This window comes from Colletes latitarsis, chromosome 11 (assembly GCF_051014445.1).
Source record: "Colletes latitarsis isolate SP2378_abdomen chromosome 11, iyColLati1, whole genome shotgun sequence".
Lineage (NCBI taxonomy): Eukaryota > Metazoa > Arthropoda > Insecta > Hymenoptera > Colletidae > Colletes > Colletes latitarsis.
The window spans coordinates 28,919,628-28,936,172 of record NC_135144.1 but is presented as its reverse complement, the minus strand read 5'-3'; the positions used below and the strand labels follow the sequence as shown (position 1 = coordinate 28,936,172).

The 16,545-nt window shown below is 32.9% G+C and overlaps 4 protein-coding genes across 8 annotated transcripts; 2 read left to right on the top strand and 2 right to left on the bottom strand.

Moving 5' to 3' along the window:
- Positions 1-1,159: 1,159 nt before the first annotated feature.
- Positions 1,160-2,203, top strand: LOC143347942 (replication protein A 14 kDa subunit). The gene is made up of 3 exons (XM_076777616.1): positions 1,160-1,296; positions 1,727-1,913; positions 1,997-2,203. Exons 1-3 carry the CDS (start codon positions 1,216-1,218, stop codon positions 2,083-2,085), a joined length of 357 nt encoding a protein of 118 aa, XP_076633731.1. The 5' UTR covers positions 1,160-1,215; the 3' UTR covers positions 2,086-2,203.
- Mio (GATOR complex protein mio) lies at positions 2,140-6,809 on the bottom strand. 3 transcript variants are annotated; one of them, XM_076777615.1, is made up of 16 exons: positions 6,208-6,809; positions 5,948-6,130; positions 5,663-5,860; positions 5,217-5,516; positions 4,923-5,150; positions 4,646-4,807; positions 4,392-4,573; positions 4,199-4,332; positions 4,016-4,126; positions 3,521-3,884; positions 3,312-3,450; positions 3,095-3,233; positions 2,811-3,018; positions 2,497-2,708; positions 2,350-2,422; positions 2,140-2,270 (listed from the first exon to the last, which is right to left on the bottom strand). In XM_076777615.1, exons 2-16 carry the CDS (start codon positions 6,066-6,068, stop codon positions 2,265-2,267), a joined length of 2,577 nt encoding a protein of 858 aa, XP_076633730.1. In that variant the 5' UTR covers positions 6,069-6,130; positions 6,208-6,809; the 3' UTR covers positions 2,140-2,264. The 3 variants fall into 3 exon arrangements, with proteins under 3 accessions (XP_076633730.1, XP_076633728.1, XP_076633729.1); XM_076777613.1 differs by having other exon boundaries at positions 2,189-2,422; XM_076777614.1 differs by having other exon boundaries at positions 2,189-2,422; positions 5,948-6,809.
- A 295-nt stretch (positions 6,810-7,104) lies between these two features.
- On the bottom strand, positions 7,105-13,266 carry Rala (Ras-like protein A). 2 transcript variants are annotated; one of them, XM_076777539.1, is made up of 6 exons: positions 13,128-13,266; positions 11,972-12,090; positions 11,678-11,886; positions 11,341-11,515; positions 10,733-10,849; positions 7,105-9,774 (listed from the first exon to the last, which is right to left on the bottom strand). In XM_076777539.1, the coding sequence occupies exons 1-5, from the start codon at positions 13,135-13,137 to the stop codon at positions 10,733-10,735; spliced, it is 630 nt and encodes a 209-aa protein (XP_076633654.1). In that variant the 5' UTR covers positions 13,138-13,266; the 3' UTR covers positions 7,105-9,774. The 2 variants fall into 2 exon arrangements, with proteins under 2 accessions (XP_076633654.1, XP_076633655.1); XM_076777540.1 differs by lacking the exon at positions 10,733-10,849.
- Positions 13,267-13,674: 408 nt separating this feature from the next.
- On the top strand, positions 13,675-16,226 carry LOC143347994 (calcineurin subunit B type 2). 2 transcript variants are annotated; one of them, XM_076777717.1, is made up of 6 exons: positions 13,675-13,824; positions 14,033-14,072; positions 14,477-14,688; positions 14,762-14,971; positions 15,038-15,125; positions 15,207-16,226. In XM_076777717.1, the coding sequence occupies exons 1-5, from the start codon at positions 13,822-13,824 to the stop codon at positions 15,083-15,085; spliced, it is 513 nt and encodes a 170-aa protein (XP_076633832.1). In that variant the 5' UTR covers positions 13,675-13,821; the 3' UTR covers positions 15,086-15,125; positions 15,207-16,226. The 2 variants fall into 2 exon arrangements, with proteins under 2 accessions (XP_076633832.1, XP_076633831.1); XM_076777716.1 differs by having other exon boundaries at positions 15,038-16,226.
- Positions 16,227-16,545: the final 319 nt, after the last annotated feature.

Here is a 16,545-nt window from a genome sequence, read left to right as displayed (position 1 = left end):
ATCGTTGTACGTTGCCAGAAATGTAAGCGGTGGTCAGCAGAGTCCAGCAGAGGCAAGCAGAGATCACCAGGGGCGAATAGTAGCAAGTAGTATGCGTTATATGTTGTCAGAAGCATCAGAGGTGGTCAGCAGCGGTCAGCAAAGACGAGCAGAGGCATGCAGTGGCAAGCAGAGATCAGCAGGGGCGAACAGTAGCATGTAGTAATTGTTATACGATGTCAGAAGCATCAGGGGTGGTCAGCACTGTTCAGCAGAGGCCAGTAAAGGCATGCACAGGCAAGCAGAAACCTACAAAGGCAAGCAGAGACTTGTAGGGGCATGCAGTAGTAAGTATTAATCGTTATAGATTATCAGAAATACCTGCAATGGTCAGTAGCGTTCGGCAGAGGCCAGGAAAGTTCAGCAGAGACAAGCACACGCTGACAGAGATCAGCAAAGACTAACAGAGGTTAGCAGAAGTCAGTAGTAATCGTTATAGGTTGTCAGAAATATAAGCGATGGTCAGCAGCGTCCAGCAGAGGCAAGCAGTAATCAGGAGCAGTCAGTAACAGTCGCTGTATGGTGTGAAAAGTTGTCGGGAGTTCTGTACTTTCGTCAGCACTGGTCATCAGAGGTCATCAGAGGCAAATAGAAACCAGGAGTAATTTGCAGAGTTCAGTAATGAACTCTAGGAAAGGCAAGTAAAAATACTTGGGCAGTCGAGATTCTGAATCGTATATGCCGTAGACGGGAGGTCGGATTTCAGTTGTTAAGAGCGAGAAGGCAAATGTGAGCCTTTCTCTCTCGACTCCCACGAGGCGGTCCGAAATTACTTCGGACAGCTTCGGAATAATCGAGAAAGAGGGCATGTGTCAGTTTGCCTTTGTCGACTTTCCGAAACTCCACGAGCTCACGTACGCGTGATCTTCCATGTGTGAGTAGGGCACCGGGTGTTGAATCTGGCATCTCTGATTGTTTCGTTATTTGTCTCTATCCCCTTCTATGCTTTTCGCCATCAAGAGTGGAAACCTTTTTCTTGGCGCTCGCAGAGCCGCCTGACGTTCCTAGACGCGAACAAGATATTTTTAAAACATCGATACATCGTTACAATCCCTAGTCCTGCAGTTCTTTAATTTCCATTTAGTTAGTTGCTTGAAAATGCTAGGTATATTTACTTTGAACCGCGTTGTAAACAAAAGTACATTCAAAGTGGTGTACAATTAAAGGGAAACAGAAATGCATAAAAATCGTATCGATGGTCGCCGACTGGCGCAAAATATTGGAGAGCAAGTGATTCTACTTGGAACTGTTGGAAAAGTGAGTTACATCGTCTTGCGGCGGTTCTTAACCTTTTTACCAACGACTCCCATTAACCAACCCTTTGAAGTTGACATACTTTAGTTTTACTCGCCAAAAATGATCGATTTTCTTTATTGGATTTGTTTCTAGGCTGCATAATAACCTGGTTTTTTTGTTAATTAAAATATTGTATCTTGCCTTTTTAACGTACTAAATGGCCAAATTAAACAGAGATCGAGACTCAAGCGTAAGCGTCAAGAGGTTAAATCATTTTTTGTCGTCGCAGACCTCGAAGACTCGATTCAAGATTTAACTCTGTAAGGGTTGTTTAGACACCCAGGGGTCATTGGTTGACCATAGATTAAGAACCGCCATAATATTATATCGTTGCAGTTAAAAAAAAGAAACATCTAAAATACATTTATAACTTTCATTGACCATGCATTAGAAAAGTTCCAATGGTAAGAATGTAGAATTAAGAACAACAGATGGCGTACAAGTTAATGTTACTTTACCAGAACCTATTGATGGCAATGCTGAAGGTTACATAGAAGTTCATGGGACTGTGCATTCAAAGTCCACAATGGCTTGTAGTAACTATGTATTATTTCCGGCCAGCATGACAGAAAATTTCGGTAAACAGAAATACATTTCGGCAAACGTATTCACGTTTATTTCTCCCGTCGCGAAGCGTATAAAAACACAGAAGATGTTACAGATCCTGATCAGTATACCGAATTGATGACTATATTAAACGTACTAGGACCAAAAAAATGGAAAATGTACCAAGACGACGAAGGATTATAAATTACAGTACAGATAACTTGTAAATCTTTTTACAAGAGCACAGCTATTATTATGTACATGTCCAATAGTAAATTATTTTTGTCATAATAAACTTTCATAACACCGTGTAAATGCAAAATTAATTGTCCTCTGTTTTTCACGTTTAAAGTTCTTTCGGGAAGTACAAAAAAAATGATACCCTAAAACTATAAAAAAAAAAAAAAACACCGTCAGTACTGTATAAATTTCTCAGGATGCATTGGTTTCTGTTTACGCGATACCCACTCCTATTTTGCACGATGCGTCTAAGGAGAAGCATCTACAAGTGCACGATGTTACCGGACACTCGGAATGTTGCCTGTTCAAAAATGATAATAAATTACAAGGCAAGTTAAAAAGAGTTACTGTATATACAATTTCGAAACATATTACCGAAACCAATGCGTAATGTGATCAGCGTGACCGCCGTGTCTGCACGTTTGACACCACGTGAACCAGTTACTGAACTCTGTTAGCTTGTTATCGCACTCCTCGTTTCTACTAACGCCAGACGTTGTCATTTGCAGTCCACTCACGGTACCCATGTGCATCAAACAGATTGCGCATCGCGGCAACGGTTTTCGACAATTTGGACACGAAGACATCTAAACAAGACATCAATTTTATCCACCGATACAGTAAATCCCCCACGTATACGGTTAATTCGTTCCACGAGTCGTTTGGAATTCCCCAAAAAATGTACGCACCTTCAATTTATTCGGCGTACTTCCCAATCTACCGAAGGGTCCCCTCGCCCTGCTTAAACCTTGCATAAGTGCCGATATACTTTTACCACAGAAATTGCAAGAAACATATATCTGTTGCGGAGGTTTCTCGTTTGTCGCTGATCGCATTGCAATGTCAAAATGTGCTCTCTGAGTCCACATTTTCCATGCATTCAAAAGGTTCCTGTAACTACATACAATAGGACTCCTTAGTCTATCTATTTCGTATCGATAACTCTTTCAACTATCATTACCAATCTCAGTACCTAGTAATCCATACTTGGACTTGGTTTTCTTGGAGCAATTTCGGAGTAAATGCCCTAATAGCTATAAGGCTGCAACTTTGAACGTCGCCGGTAATTTCTAAATATCGATTTAATAATTGTATACCTTCGAAGCTTGCGCCTAAAATATATTAACAGGTAGCGAGAAAAATTGTTATAAATACCGCTTATCGATCAACTAAATACGAGAAAACTGAACCTGTTAAAAGAAAACCAGATAAATTTCCCTCGTCGGTTAGATTTTGAGTTAATTTTTTTAAATATTCGTTCAATTTATTGTCCGATAAAAACATAAGCGCGAACGCAACTCTATCCTCAACTGCCATACCATTTTCGTTCTACAAAAAACCCAGGTAATAAGTCAAATGATTTGCTCAACTTTAACTTAGAAAATTCGTATTTACTTACTAAGACATTTTCGTACGAATCGTCTGACGTCAGAAAAGCAAAAGTCGCTCTCAAGTATGGATCTGAAAGTTGGGATCTACATTTCAAACACGATTCTCTCCACATACTATTTCTATCTTCGGAAAATCCCGATAATGCCATGGCGACAATATTTAAGTTTGCAGACATTGACATTTTACTCGCTCCACGATTTAAAATCTCTATGGCTTGTCGTAAACATAAATTAAATACTGCTATCGCCGCCGCTCTCGGGTATGCTCCCTCTCTTTCTAACCTTTCTAAAAATAAATTATCATAAAGAGTGTTTGTATCCTTGTCAAATCTCCAACCGCATAAAAGCAGTCCTTTATCTCTATCTGGAGATCTACAATACAAAATACAATGCTTTACACGAACTTCGACTTATATCGAACAAATTATATAAATCATAAAAATTTATTCTCTTTGTTCTTAGCCTTGTTAAAAAGTTTCAAACTAATCGTTCCCCATTCGTACCTGTAAATTTTTGCGGTATGATTCGATCCTATATCTGACCAGGGACGATGCATCAATTCCGATTTTAAGAAACCATTGGATCCTTGTTGACCGTCCAACTTCAAAACTGTTCTATGTAATGTCCACGAACATTAACTCGCGTATATTTTAAAGGGGAATTAATCAAGAAAATCTTTCATTTACCTGACGCCTGGATGTTTATTATCTGGACTAGATATAGTGCTATCTTCTACCAAATAACGACTTAAATATAACCATTGCCACAGGTTCTTGAGTGTATCATTTTCAGCCAGTTCACCATTCTGAGTCAGTTCTGGCTATAAACGTACATGCGTGAGCCTTTGAATAAGGTAAACTATAAACTTCCTCAACTTACAAGTAATCCATATTCTGAAGCTGCGCGTGTTTTAGTTAAAATAGAAATGTCGTCTAGAGCCTTGTATATGTTATCATTGCTGCATATGTATTTAAAAGATTTAGAAGCATGATTCCATGCAAGGTGAGATCGTGTAGACCAATTTACTGTGATCCTTTCACAGACCGTGTAATCCGTGAGCTCTTTAAAAATAATAAACAGTAGTTAAACAAAACTGATTATTTTTATATCTTAGTAGCATGATATAAACAAACCTTGTTGCGATATTGCCAATAGCCTGTTCACGTGTGTTGGATGCCATGAAAAACTTACAGGGCTATGCCAAGGTGGTGCAACTGTTCTTTCTAAGGCTCCAGGTTCAGTATCTTCTCCTCCGCCAGTTCCACAGTGTTGAATATCATACAAATGTAATGTCACTGGAAAAAATAATACTAAAATTAGTTTATTACGTTATTATTATTGTTATTATTACGGTGGCTCACAGTTACAATTGAGCTTGAGTTACATAATTAAATTAAAACTGTATTTTACCTGAGTCTTTTTGTAAAGCTCCCAAGAGGTTGTGCCTGGTAGGACACCACAGAACTTTAGTAATTTGTCTACCTTGCGACAGGGTCAGAACAGGCTTTTCGAAACAGCGCGTATCCCAAATTGTTATCTGATTATCGACGCTGGAGACTAAATGATGATTATTGTGCGGGTTGACTGACACGTTATAAACTGCTTTAGTTGCAGCTGTGTTCACTACCTTTGCGGAATCTAATAAAAAATAAATCGATATACGATATACGAAAAGAACGAAATCGTTTTAGTTCATTTTATTACCTCTAAAGTCAATAATTTTCAGCTGCTTGTTATTTGCACCAACTACCATACATTTCTGTTCATTCTTGAACCAAGCAACAGAATGTATTATTTCGGAAACACCGACTTCCGCGATTGGTCTTACGGAATCCGTTTGAACAGCAGTGTGGTGATGCACTCTTTCTGAACCTTGCAAGCCTTTATTTATATCCCACAATAAAATGGAATGATCTTTACTATGTTTATCTAAACCAGATACAATTAAATTTGTATCTATGGGATTCCAAGCAACAGTGTTACATTGCCTTGCATATTTTGGAACTGCAATAACAATCATTTTATAAATATAAATAAAATATATTCTATGGCTATAAATAAAACCAAATGCAAGGAGTTTGTCTATAATGCCTTTCATGCAAATTTGTCTTGCACGATAGGTACAAAGTCAGAGTATTCAAATAATTTACCTAATTCTTTTCCACTAAGACCTTGAGAATCGAACACTGTTGGACCAAAAGTGGTCAAAACAACTTTTCCATTTGCTTGTCCGACCGCTAACAAAATATCTGGTTCCAATTGTGGATATATGTCTATACACTTAACATAATGATGATTTGTATTTGTAGCAAGCAAATGAGCTACCGTAGAGTCGGAAATCTTTATATCTGTGTGAAGGAAATGTAGAGCAATACTTTCTTCTTTTAACAAACGAATCACACGTAGAACACACTGTACAAGTAATGTATACTCACATAATTGCCTAATACTGTCTTTTACTTGTGTTACTTCGTACAGACAGATTTCCGTGCCCCATGTAATAAATTTATTTGCATGGATAGGAGACCACAGTACGTCGAGTTTAACACTACTCATTTTGTCGTATCTTCATAAAATTTCGCCAATAAAAATAAAATACATTACTTTATAGTTTTCATCTAAAATATGAGAAATATTACGTTTCGTGTTACAAAAGCATCGCCGGTCAGCTTTCTTTGCAAAAATGACAGTTAACCTCAAACATAATTGCCCACTCATCAAACGTTTCCATTAAAATGTAACACATTCAATATTTAATTTCTTTTCCCACTGCTTCGGAAAAGTTTGATAACATATTTTTATATTAGTAAACTATATAACAACAAAGATTTCCTTTATACATAAGTTTGATTGGTCGTTTGAAAAACTTGCCCAACACATTGTGTATTATATATACAGCAATATACAGGGTAATCCACGCGACTTGCATTCTTCAAATAACTCGCGAAGCAGAGTTGGGTAAATTTTAAACGAATGAAAATTTTCGATTCATTTGTAATCTAATTTGAGTTTGCGTTTCATTCGTAAATCACTATATTTTTTAACCAACATCTAGACGAATGAAACCGTGGTCGAAAGTTTATTTACTTTGTTAATTTAATTTGTATTAATTATTCGTGAATAAAATTTGAACAACCCGTTCCTGAGTATACATTGCACGAAGAAACATTTTATACGAAAGTAGCATAATTCGAATGGCATGTTATATGTACATTGCATATGTTTTTTTTTCATAGGGGAAAGCGTTTTGGAGATTTGAAGGTCAACTTTGTTTTCTTAATGGTACGAATGTATTTTTTATATTAAAATATGGAAGAATGTCGAATTTTGAGTAAAAAAGTAATGACGTTCATTAGCATTAAACCTAATAATTAACGAGTAATTTCTGTATGTATACAGTGTGTTTAAAAATTAGGGATCAATGCAAGTTCTTACATAGAAATTGTTTTTAATAATTGTAGCTAATATTAGTTTCATTTTGGTATCCAAAATCCATATGCAATTTGTACAAGATATATTTCTATGTAATCGAAAAAGGAAAAATTAAAAATTATGATTCTCCATTTTGTTGCAAGTACTAGTTTTTTCTACGTTTATTAAATTTTGTGCAGTGGGTGAAATAATAGAATATAACATTGTATTAACACGATTGACAAATATTTCGTACAATAGTTTCGTTCATTTATAAACTAGTAATACATATTTAATACTTTTAAACGTATAATATAAAATTCATATACAACATATTTTTTGTCTAATTTGTATAAAATACGTTTTATTAAAAAGTAACTATAGACATGTGGTTGAATAACAGATGATAGCGCGCAAAGATTACATAAATATGATTTAATTTATGTCTGAATGATAACTCGAATATACATAATTGCAAATATAATGTAATGAGTAATGACATACAAATGTTTATAGGATGAAATACGGTTTCAACCATACGCGGTGGTAAAACTCTTTTAAAGAATTCTATTATAATATTAATCTCAATTCGTTAACAGTGAACACTTAAAAGGCACAATTAATCGCAATGGTACAAAAATATGAAAACTCAAATGCACAAAAAAAAATATTACTTACTCTATAAAAAGCTATTACTAACAAATATGTTTCCAAACCATAATCATCCCGTAAAATTTGAATGTTTTAATAATGCATAAACATATACATATACATATACATACATAGTCGTAAAACTGCAAATACAATATTAAGATTTTCTTATTATATTTTTGCATAAATAAATGCACCTCATAGAGGTTCAAGTCTTTTCAAATACGTTGATTTGCCATGCATTCAGTCTATCGAAGTTTATTAATTCATAAACGCAATATTTTGTGTAGAATAATATTATCGATTCATTTTAGCAACGTACTAACATTTGCATTATCAGTTGAGCTTTCAAATTTATATGCAGGATGCATAAAGAAAAAAAGACAAATTTTTCTTCATTTTCGGGTTAGTTCTGAAAAATTTCTTAATTCAGATGAATTTGACTGTAGCAGGTACTAAAATGAAAGGAAAAAGTCGATGATCGAAAAATAGCAATACATATTTCAGCCATAATTGCGTAGACATAGATTGAATTTTCAAACTCAATTATTTCGACAACTAATTCGAAAATGATAAAATTTTCTCATTTTTTTTATAAAGAATCATCTCCTGTTTGCTTCTACACGTTATTCGGCCGCATCATGTATATTTAATAATCTTTCGATCTATAGTTCGATTAGTATGGAATCAAACTGAACAAGCTGTTTGAGTCAAAGATTAAGTAGAAATTTAGTAAAACAGGTACAGCCCTCCGCTCACTCGAAGTCTCGCGGAAGGAATGCGGGAGAAGTAGAGGGGATACACGTATTCCCACGCCCCATTGATCTCTAGCTCGCTATTCGTCGCGGCAGTTACACACACATGTGGACTGCCTGAGAGCAAGGGAGCGAGATAGATAAATGGGCGGTCCGGCTCCCTTTGCTCCTGAGTCGTCCCGCGAGACTTCAAATCAGTGGACCACAGTAACGCTGGACCAGGACGCAAAATAAGCAAGATTCTAAAATACTTAAATTTCTATTATTATTGTTACACGTTATGTCATTGTAAAGTCTGTATTTTTACACGCTTACCGCGGATGCAACAGAAAAGTTAAAAACTTTCATCTTTGTTTTTTTGAATCATGATCGGATAAAGTTTTACCGTGTTTTAAAATCACAGATGATAAACGGCTAAGCAATTACTAATCGCACGCCCACGACATAAAGCCATCTTAATGTAAAAGTATCAAAGTCTCTTACATTTGTACATAAATTCCATTTAATAAACTAGAATTGCATAATACCACAAAGAATAAGCAAAATTGTGAATTACCACACGTCTTCATTACTTTACAGTGTTGTGACTGTCTCGTTAAGAAATAAATAGTCCAAACAGAAATTGTTAAAACCTTATTGACGAATACAGAATTAAAGCGAGAGTGCTGAAATCATTCAAGGATACAAATAAATGTACAAAATGTGTCGATGAAGATACAATAATTTTATTTGCAAATAGAGTCAGTTACATAGTAAAGATTTGTAAGCATCTAATTAATTGTCTTTAGCGATCATGGAACATTGTGCATAATGTATATATATATATTGTATATTTTTTTTTTTTTTCCTTCGATAAATCAAATCTTCACTTTTATCAAATGTTAGCTTAAATGTATATATTTCAGCACTCTGAGAATAAATGGAAAATTAAAAAATAATTTCATTAATATATAAGGTACTTTTGTGCTCTATTACAATTTTTATAGATTCTATATTACAGTAAAAAGTATGACGCGAATCATTGGTAATAGATGTGAGTTATGATTTGTATGTATTTGGTGCAGTTTTGACCGAATCGATTAGCAATTGTATGAAAAAGGGGGTAAAAATTTTGCAATTCTTAACGCAATTATTATTGAATAATTTGTAAACTGTATGTTTTCTCAACGTAAATATTTATAATTTACTTAGTGTCATTTCACTGTAAAGTGTTAGAAAACTTTTATGTATATATAACATATATGTATATACGTATATAAATACACTTTTCTCTTACTCAGGTTTTTTGCAATTAGGAGCCGAACGTTCCGTTATAGAAGCTATACGCATTGTTTTGTTTGTTAGAGCAAAATGCAGCAATTTCTTTTCTTCTTACGTTCGTTCCCGTCTCCTTGATTTTCCTGTGCTTTGCGTGCAGCTATTGCACACATTAAGTCAAAGAATACCTGCAAATGCAATACACACAAATCGTCGATTTTCAATACATGTTTTTATCCACCTATTAAATAAGGATTCCAAACGTTATTGTAATCACTGAATATAGAATTAAAATATTCTCCTGTATCTTTAGCTACTAATATTTAGGTTTAAAATAAAAATTTCTGCCTCCGTCCGTAGTCTTTATCTGTGTCGTATTGACACACCTAATGTACGAAAGAAATTACGTGTTTAATCAAATAAAAAGATAATAAAAGTAACGTATAATATTTGTATTGCCAAAATAAACATGCGGAACAGCAAGCTAATATTTACTATTTTATGTTACAATTCACAGAGTCATTCCCAATATTTCAATAACTAAAGTAAATGCTTTGAAAACAATAATAGAAAGTCACTCTTTACCTTTGTAACTTGGAACATTAAACCAAAGTAATACATGCATATGCAGTATTTCAGGCATAAGCGAGTGTCAACATGACAAGCAAAATATATGTATATATAAGAATTCTTCTTTTGTACATGCCCGTGTGACTGAGTTGGTCATTGATCAACTCATTTTACTCATCGAATTAATCGATTGCGCGATTTAATTAAAAATTTAGTCGCCAAAGTTAATTGCAATCAACATTATTCAATTATTAAAATTAATTTAATTAACCAAAAATTAGATCAATCTGACGAGTCACAAACGATCAACGATTATCCATTTCAATTCTAATTATTGATCGTTACTTTAAATAAATTTTGTCCACCGCTGTTTTGTGACACTTCTAGAAAAAATTGATACTTCCGGTGAATCTGTTACCTGTTGATAACTGTACGTGTTCGTAATTATTTTAAATTTTTGAAAAAAAAAAAACGAAAGTGGACAAAGTGCTACAATTTGTAATTCGTTTACGATACTAAAATATCGTTCATTTTTCCAAAATAAAAAAATTAAATCAGTGCTAAAGAACAGCAAACCTATAGAATAATGCACTTCTTTTTCTTCCTCTTGGCACGGTCCTTTCCACGACCATTACTCGCGGATTTGTCCTCGATCTTGCGTGACCTTATTTCACGCATCAAGTCGAAAAAAACCTGGAAATGTGCAATTGATGCTGTCTGAAAGCTTCGAGGCTTGAAAAAAGGTGCTTTATGAATTAAAAGATATATGCAATATATAAATATATATATATATATTTATCATGTGCTTGTACAGATATGTTTTCGTTACAAAGAAATATATGTGCATAAGCTACGAGACGTATGTATAGCAAAGAAAACAGAAGAATATATGATAAATTGCAAATTAAGCTAAACATATATTTCATGCAATTCCTTCATGTTCTAAAGGCTACAGTACAATTTAAATAGTATATTAACAGAAATATCAAAGATGCATGTGCATTGTACAATTTTTACATACAACTATAAATAAATAAATGTTGCTACTACGAATAAAATACTGTTAAAAACATGAATTACTGTACCAAATAAGATTCTCTTCTATGGAATGCTTTCACATTGTTATTTCAATACCTTATTAAGTATAAAACAGAAGAATAATACTTAATTTTATCATTAATTACCTTGTCAACATTCTCCTTTGTTTTTGCACTCGTTTCTACGTAAGGTACGCCCCATTGTTGTGACCTGGCTTGAGCTTCTGCTAAACTGACTTTTCTCTTTTCTTGTAAATCACTTTTATTTCCCACTAATAAGAATGGAATGTTCTCATCGTTTTTTACCCTGAGAATCTGTTCTCTGTAAATAGAAAAATAACTAACAGGATTGTTCTCTTATAAATTAATGCAACTACTAAATAATAGGAGATATAAGAAAAGCAGAAGATGATATATTCTTTGTCATTTTTTACGTGCAATCTGATAACCAAAAAGAAAAGATTGATTTATATAAATCGCTCACCTAAATTCCTGAGTAGCTTGAAAACTATCATCCTCTGTTATAGAAAACACACAAAGAAATCCTTCTCCGCTTCGAAAATAATTATCACGAATTGCTGCATAATCTTCCTGTCCTGCAGTATCTAAAATATCTATTTGTACTTCTTCTCCATCTAATACAACTTTTTTTCTATAGGAATCTGCTTTTGTAGGTTCGTAGTCCTCTACAAACTGATATAAACATAAATATATATATATAAGAATCTTATACAAAATTTAATTTAAAGTATACTTCTTTTTTATGCATCTGACCTACCTCATCATACATAAATTGTAACGTGAGGGCAGACTTTCCAACACCTCCACTCCCGACCATTATAACTTTATGCATTGCTGGGGTAGTGCCTGGCTTTTTCGACATGTTGCTGTAACTACCTAGAACCAAACAGAAAAATTTGTAAACTCGAAACCTATTCAAAGTAAAACATTTAAATATTATAATCGAGAAATATTAAACGATACATGAAATGGAATGATACATTTCTATAAATGTTGCACTACATTTTGTAAACTGATGTTACAATTGAAAAAGGCAGGATGTGAAACTACTATTGTCAGCATGAGAAATCTAAGAACAGGGTCAGCAGTACATATTTACCTATATTGCATTGTTATTTATCTCATACTCTGGTGAAATTGTACATATTAATATAGTACATTAATTTGTCATAATAAGTTATTCTCTTCAAGGTAACTATCAACATGTATACTTATACATATACGTACGCCATATGCGCGTGTGCATATATATACATATATATATATATGCATGCTGAATAAACTTATCATATAATCTTTAGATAGTATAGGGCCAAAACTATAATTTTCGATAAAAAATCGCAATTGAACAATATCGGAAACCAATCGATCGGTCGTTTCCGATTGGAAATGTATCGTAATGCAATATAATCACTCTTCATTTTGCAAAGAACCTCGTCGTGAAGAGGTGGAAGTGACATGTAAGCAAAGTACAAAAGGGTTAACGCGATACACGATCATAAAGTTAAATATTGTGATTGGTCAAAATTGACAAAAGGACACGATTGAAAAGAAACTCAACAGTTCTGGTATACACAAGTGACACATTTGACTCTGTCTCGTGTTTATACGTTGCACATTTGGAGATATGAGAATAGGAGACGTTGAAAAGAAATGTACAGGACCATAGTCGCAACGAAAATCAAACTGACGTTTCCTATTATGTTACACTTATCTCTACAGAGAAATAAAACCATTAAAAAGCACCTAAATGTATACTAGTGACGAATAATGAAAAAGGCGGTGCCACACGCCCAATTTCAAGAAACGTCCCTTTCGATTTCAAAGCTCACTTTTTCCGTAATATATCGGATCGTGTATGCATTAACACAGTTTCTGTCTTCAACGACGACAAACATGGATCGAGTAAATACCTTCGAGCATCGCCTAAACCGAAAAATCTTCGATGTTTTCCCTGCGAGCTCAGTCGTCGCGCTTTACTTCGCTATACCGCGACCGATAGTACTAATAATTAACTACAGAGGTGTCTACCACCACGGATGACATACAGAATAGTTCTGTCACCTTAAAAAAAGTTGGTGTTGCACGAACTGGGAACTGGCCAGTCGAGCTAGAAAATTGTTCCAGCGTGCCGCCATGTTGGTAGGTCCCTAACCATAGAAGACACTAGTCCTTATTAAAGAGATGCCGTTTCAGGCGGCATCTTTGAAATCCTTATTTGACTTTGTCAATTAAGCTATTTAAATCAACTGAATCTAATACCTTCTTTCATTTCTATTTACGATAATTTTAAATATATTGTCTTCTTATATATATAATATTTCTAGTACAAAAAGATCTTTCGGTTAATAAATTGTTAAATATATAAATAAAATTACTTAAATATGTATTTAAATTCTGCCGCGTTTCAGACAGATGTCACCGTTAGGAGACCATAGTAAGATGGTTGAAACATATAGGTAGAGGTTATTTTCTCCTATATTTTAGGCTTTATATCTCTTATCTATGATCCTACTCTCTGCACCGTCCTTCAAGTCTGTGGTCTGCTGATCAATTTTAACGTTTTGTGCTGAATTTTGGACAGAAATCTACTGAACCAAATTCACAATGGTAATTAAGTGTGTTTAAATGATAATTACTTGTAGCTCTATAGGATAACTAATTAAAGTATCGTAACACGTGTGTTGTTTGTTTTTATACGATTTTTACCTAAAAAAAAAAAAAAACATTTACTTTATGCGGTTGTAATTGTTAAAACAATTTATGTTTTATTGATTGAATACATGTTCTTTTTTTTTTCTTTCATTTTTTCCTTTAGGGTAATGAAAGCTCGCTGCCCGTGGAACTATGTTCGACCTGTAAGTCAATATCGGACATTATTTTTGGTGCATTAAAATAACCTATTCCCTTTCATCAACTTTTTCTTTTTATTTGAAAAATATAATTGTATTCGCTTTGTAAATGCACTACAACATTATTTTGAATAACATTCGATACAAATGATAGTTTTGAATTTACATTGAAAGTGACTGTATTTATTATTTAGTTCCTGTATTGCTTCTGATTTATTTTTATCACTAACTAAACATAGCACCTATAACGTATTAGGCACCATGACTGTTTTTTATTGTATCATAGATACTATGTTTTATTTATGTATGTTGTCACAATGTATCAATAAAATTTAAAGATACTATCAATGTTATTGCTGTTTCTATCACTATAAAATTTATTTTTTAATGTCGAAATATCAATATCCCAGTTGATGTTGATGAAATTAGAAGATTGGGAAAACGGTTTCGAAAGTTAGATCTGGATAACAGCGGTGCTTTAAGCATTGATGAATTTATGTCATTACCGGAGCTACAACAAAATCCTTTAGTTCAACGTGTAATAGATATATTTGATGCTGATGGTAATGGAGAAGTGGATTTTAAAGAGTTTATTCATGGTGTTTCACAATTCAGCGTTAAGGTATATTAACTTGATCATAACCGACTAAAAAAGATTAAATAATGTATTTTGAAAATTTCTCTTTGTATCATAGGGTGATAAAGAGAGCAAATTAAGATTTGCTTTTAGAATTTACGATATGGATAATGATGGCTTTATAAGCAATGGAGAGTTGTTTCAAGTATTGAAAATGATGGTAGGCAATAATTTGAAAGACACACAACTTCAGCAGATCGTTGATAAAACAATATTGTTTGCGGATAAAGATGAAGATGGCAAAATTAGTTTTGAGGAATTCTGTTCCGTAAGTACTAACTTTGGGAGAATTATAATTATAATTATTTAATACGTTTGAAATGTATGGTTTCAGGTTGTTGGTAATACGGATATTCATAAGAAGATGGTGGTTGATGTTTAAATAATTGAAGTCTGTAAAAACTATTCAATACCAATATATGGTAATATTAATTTGACTTTATAAATTCCTTACTAACAAGAGATTTATTGGATAATTATAAATAACTAAACTTTCTGTGTAGGGTGATATCATGATTGTTAATATGCCTTCGATCAAGCCAATTTATACATAAGCTTGTCAGTTAAAATTTTTTTATAGTATAACATATATTAGAGTTTATTGACCACCAACTTTATAAAATTGTGCACATCCGCTAACTGCTGTACAATTTTAATGTTACATATGTGCATCTTCCGTTATACTAAATATTTATTTTTAGTTGATGTTATAATTAACGTTATAATTTTATTATTATTTTGTAATTTATAATTTTGTTTAATTAATGTAAAAAAAATTGTAAAGTTGTTTCAAATTAACTTCGGGAATACAGTTTGACGCATGTAAGTTATACAAAAAGATATATTTTCTAATTGCATTCAATTCAATTAGAATTCAATGTACATCTTTCAATCAATACTGTATAACATGTTCCAATAATGTGCAATATGTACAGTAAAAAAAAGTCACATTTTTCTCAAACTGTGTTTCTTTAGTTTTGTAATGAAATACCATTAGAATTAGAATCGCAAGAACATTCTATTTATATTGTATCGCGAAATTTATTGCGTTAGATGCTAAATAATGAATCTCTATGAAACTTCTAATCAGTTCCAAGATGAATTTTGTATCATATACTTTGTTTTCTTTAATTACTGTTAGTTGTGCATTCGTAAGAGACACAACTTTTGGACGTTATTCAGTTGACGAACATTAACATTGGAGAAGTTTTTCACATTAAAAACAATAAATTTCGTCGTAGAAGTCTGTTTTTACTACAATTGCAAATAAGACTGAAACACAAACGGAACTTCTGTAACTTCCGGGTGCACAATTATCTCGTATATTTATGCCTTGTATGATTATTAAAGAGATAGCATATTATAAAACACAAATTAATACAACATATATATCGATTTATTATATCATTATGATTATTTCTACGTGTAAATGTTATAAAATCTTAATGTCCAAAGTTCAAAGTCGTAAGTTATGTTTTAATAAAAATCTATGTAACATCTACAAGATCTGATATTTAAAGATATATATATATATCTTTATACATATATATATATATATATGTATTTATTTCCTAACCTCTATTCAATACTCGATTTAACACGATATTAATTAATATCTAATATTATATAAATTTATTTCTTTTACCTTACTATTAAATTTAACGAGATTTGAAAGCATTTTGAGTTGTAAGAGAAATTCATCGATCAGTTTAAAAATAATTGTCGCAACATCAAATTATTAATACCATTATATAAATAAAACAGCTAAAAACCTTGTTCCTTTAAACTAACACTGACAAACATAAATGACAATTATTCTCTTTATTTACCACAATATATAGT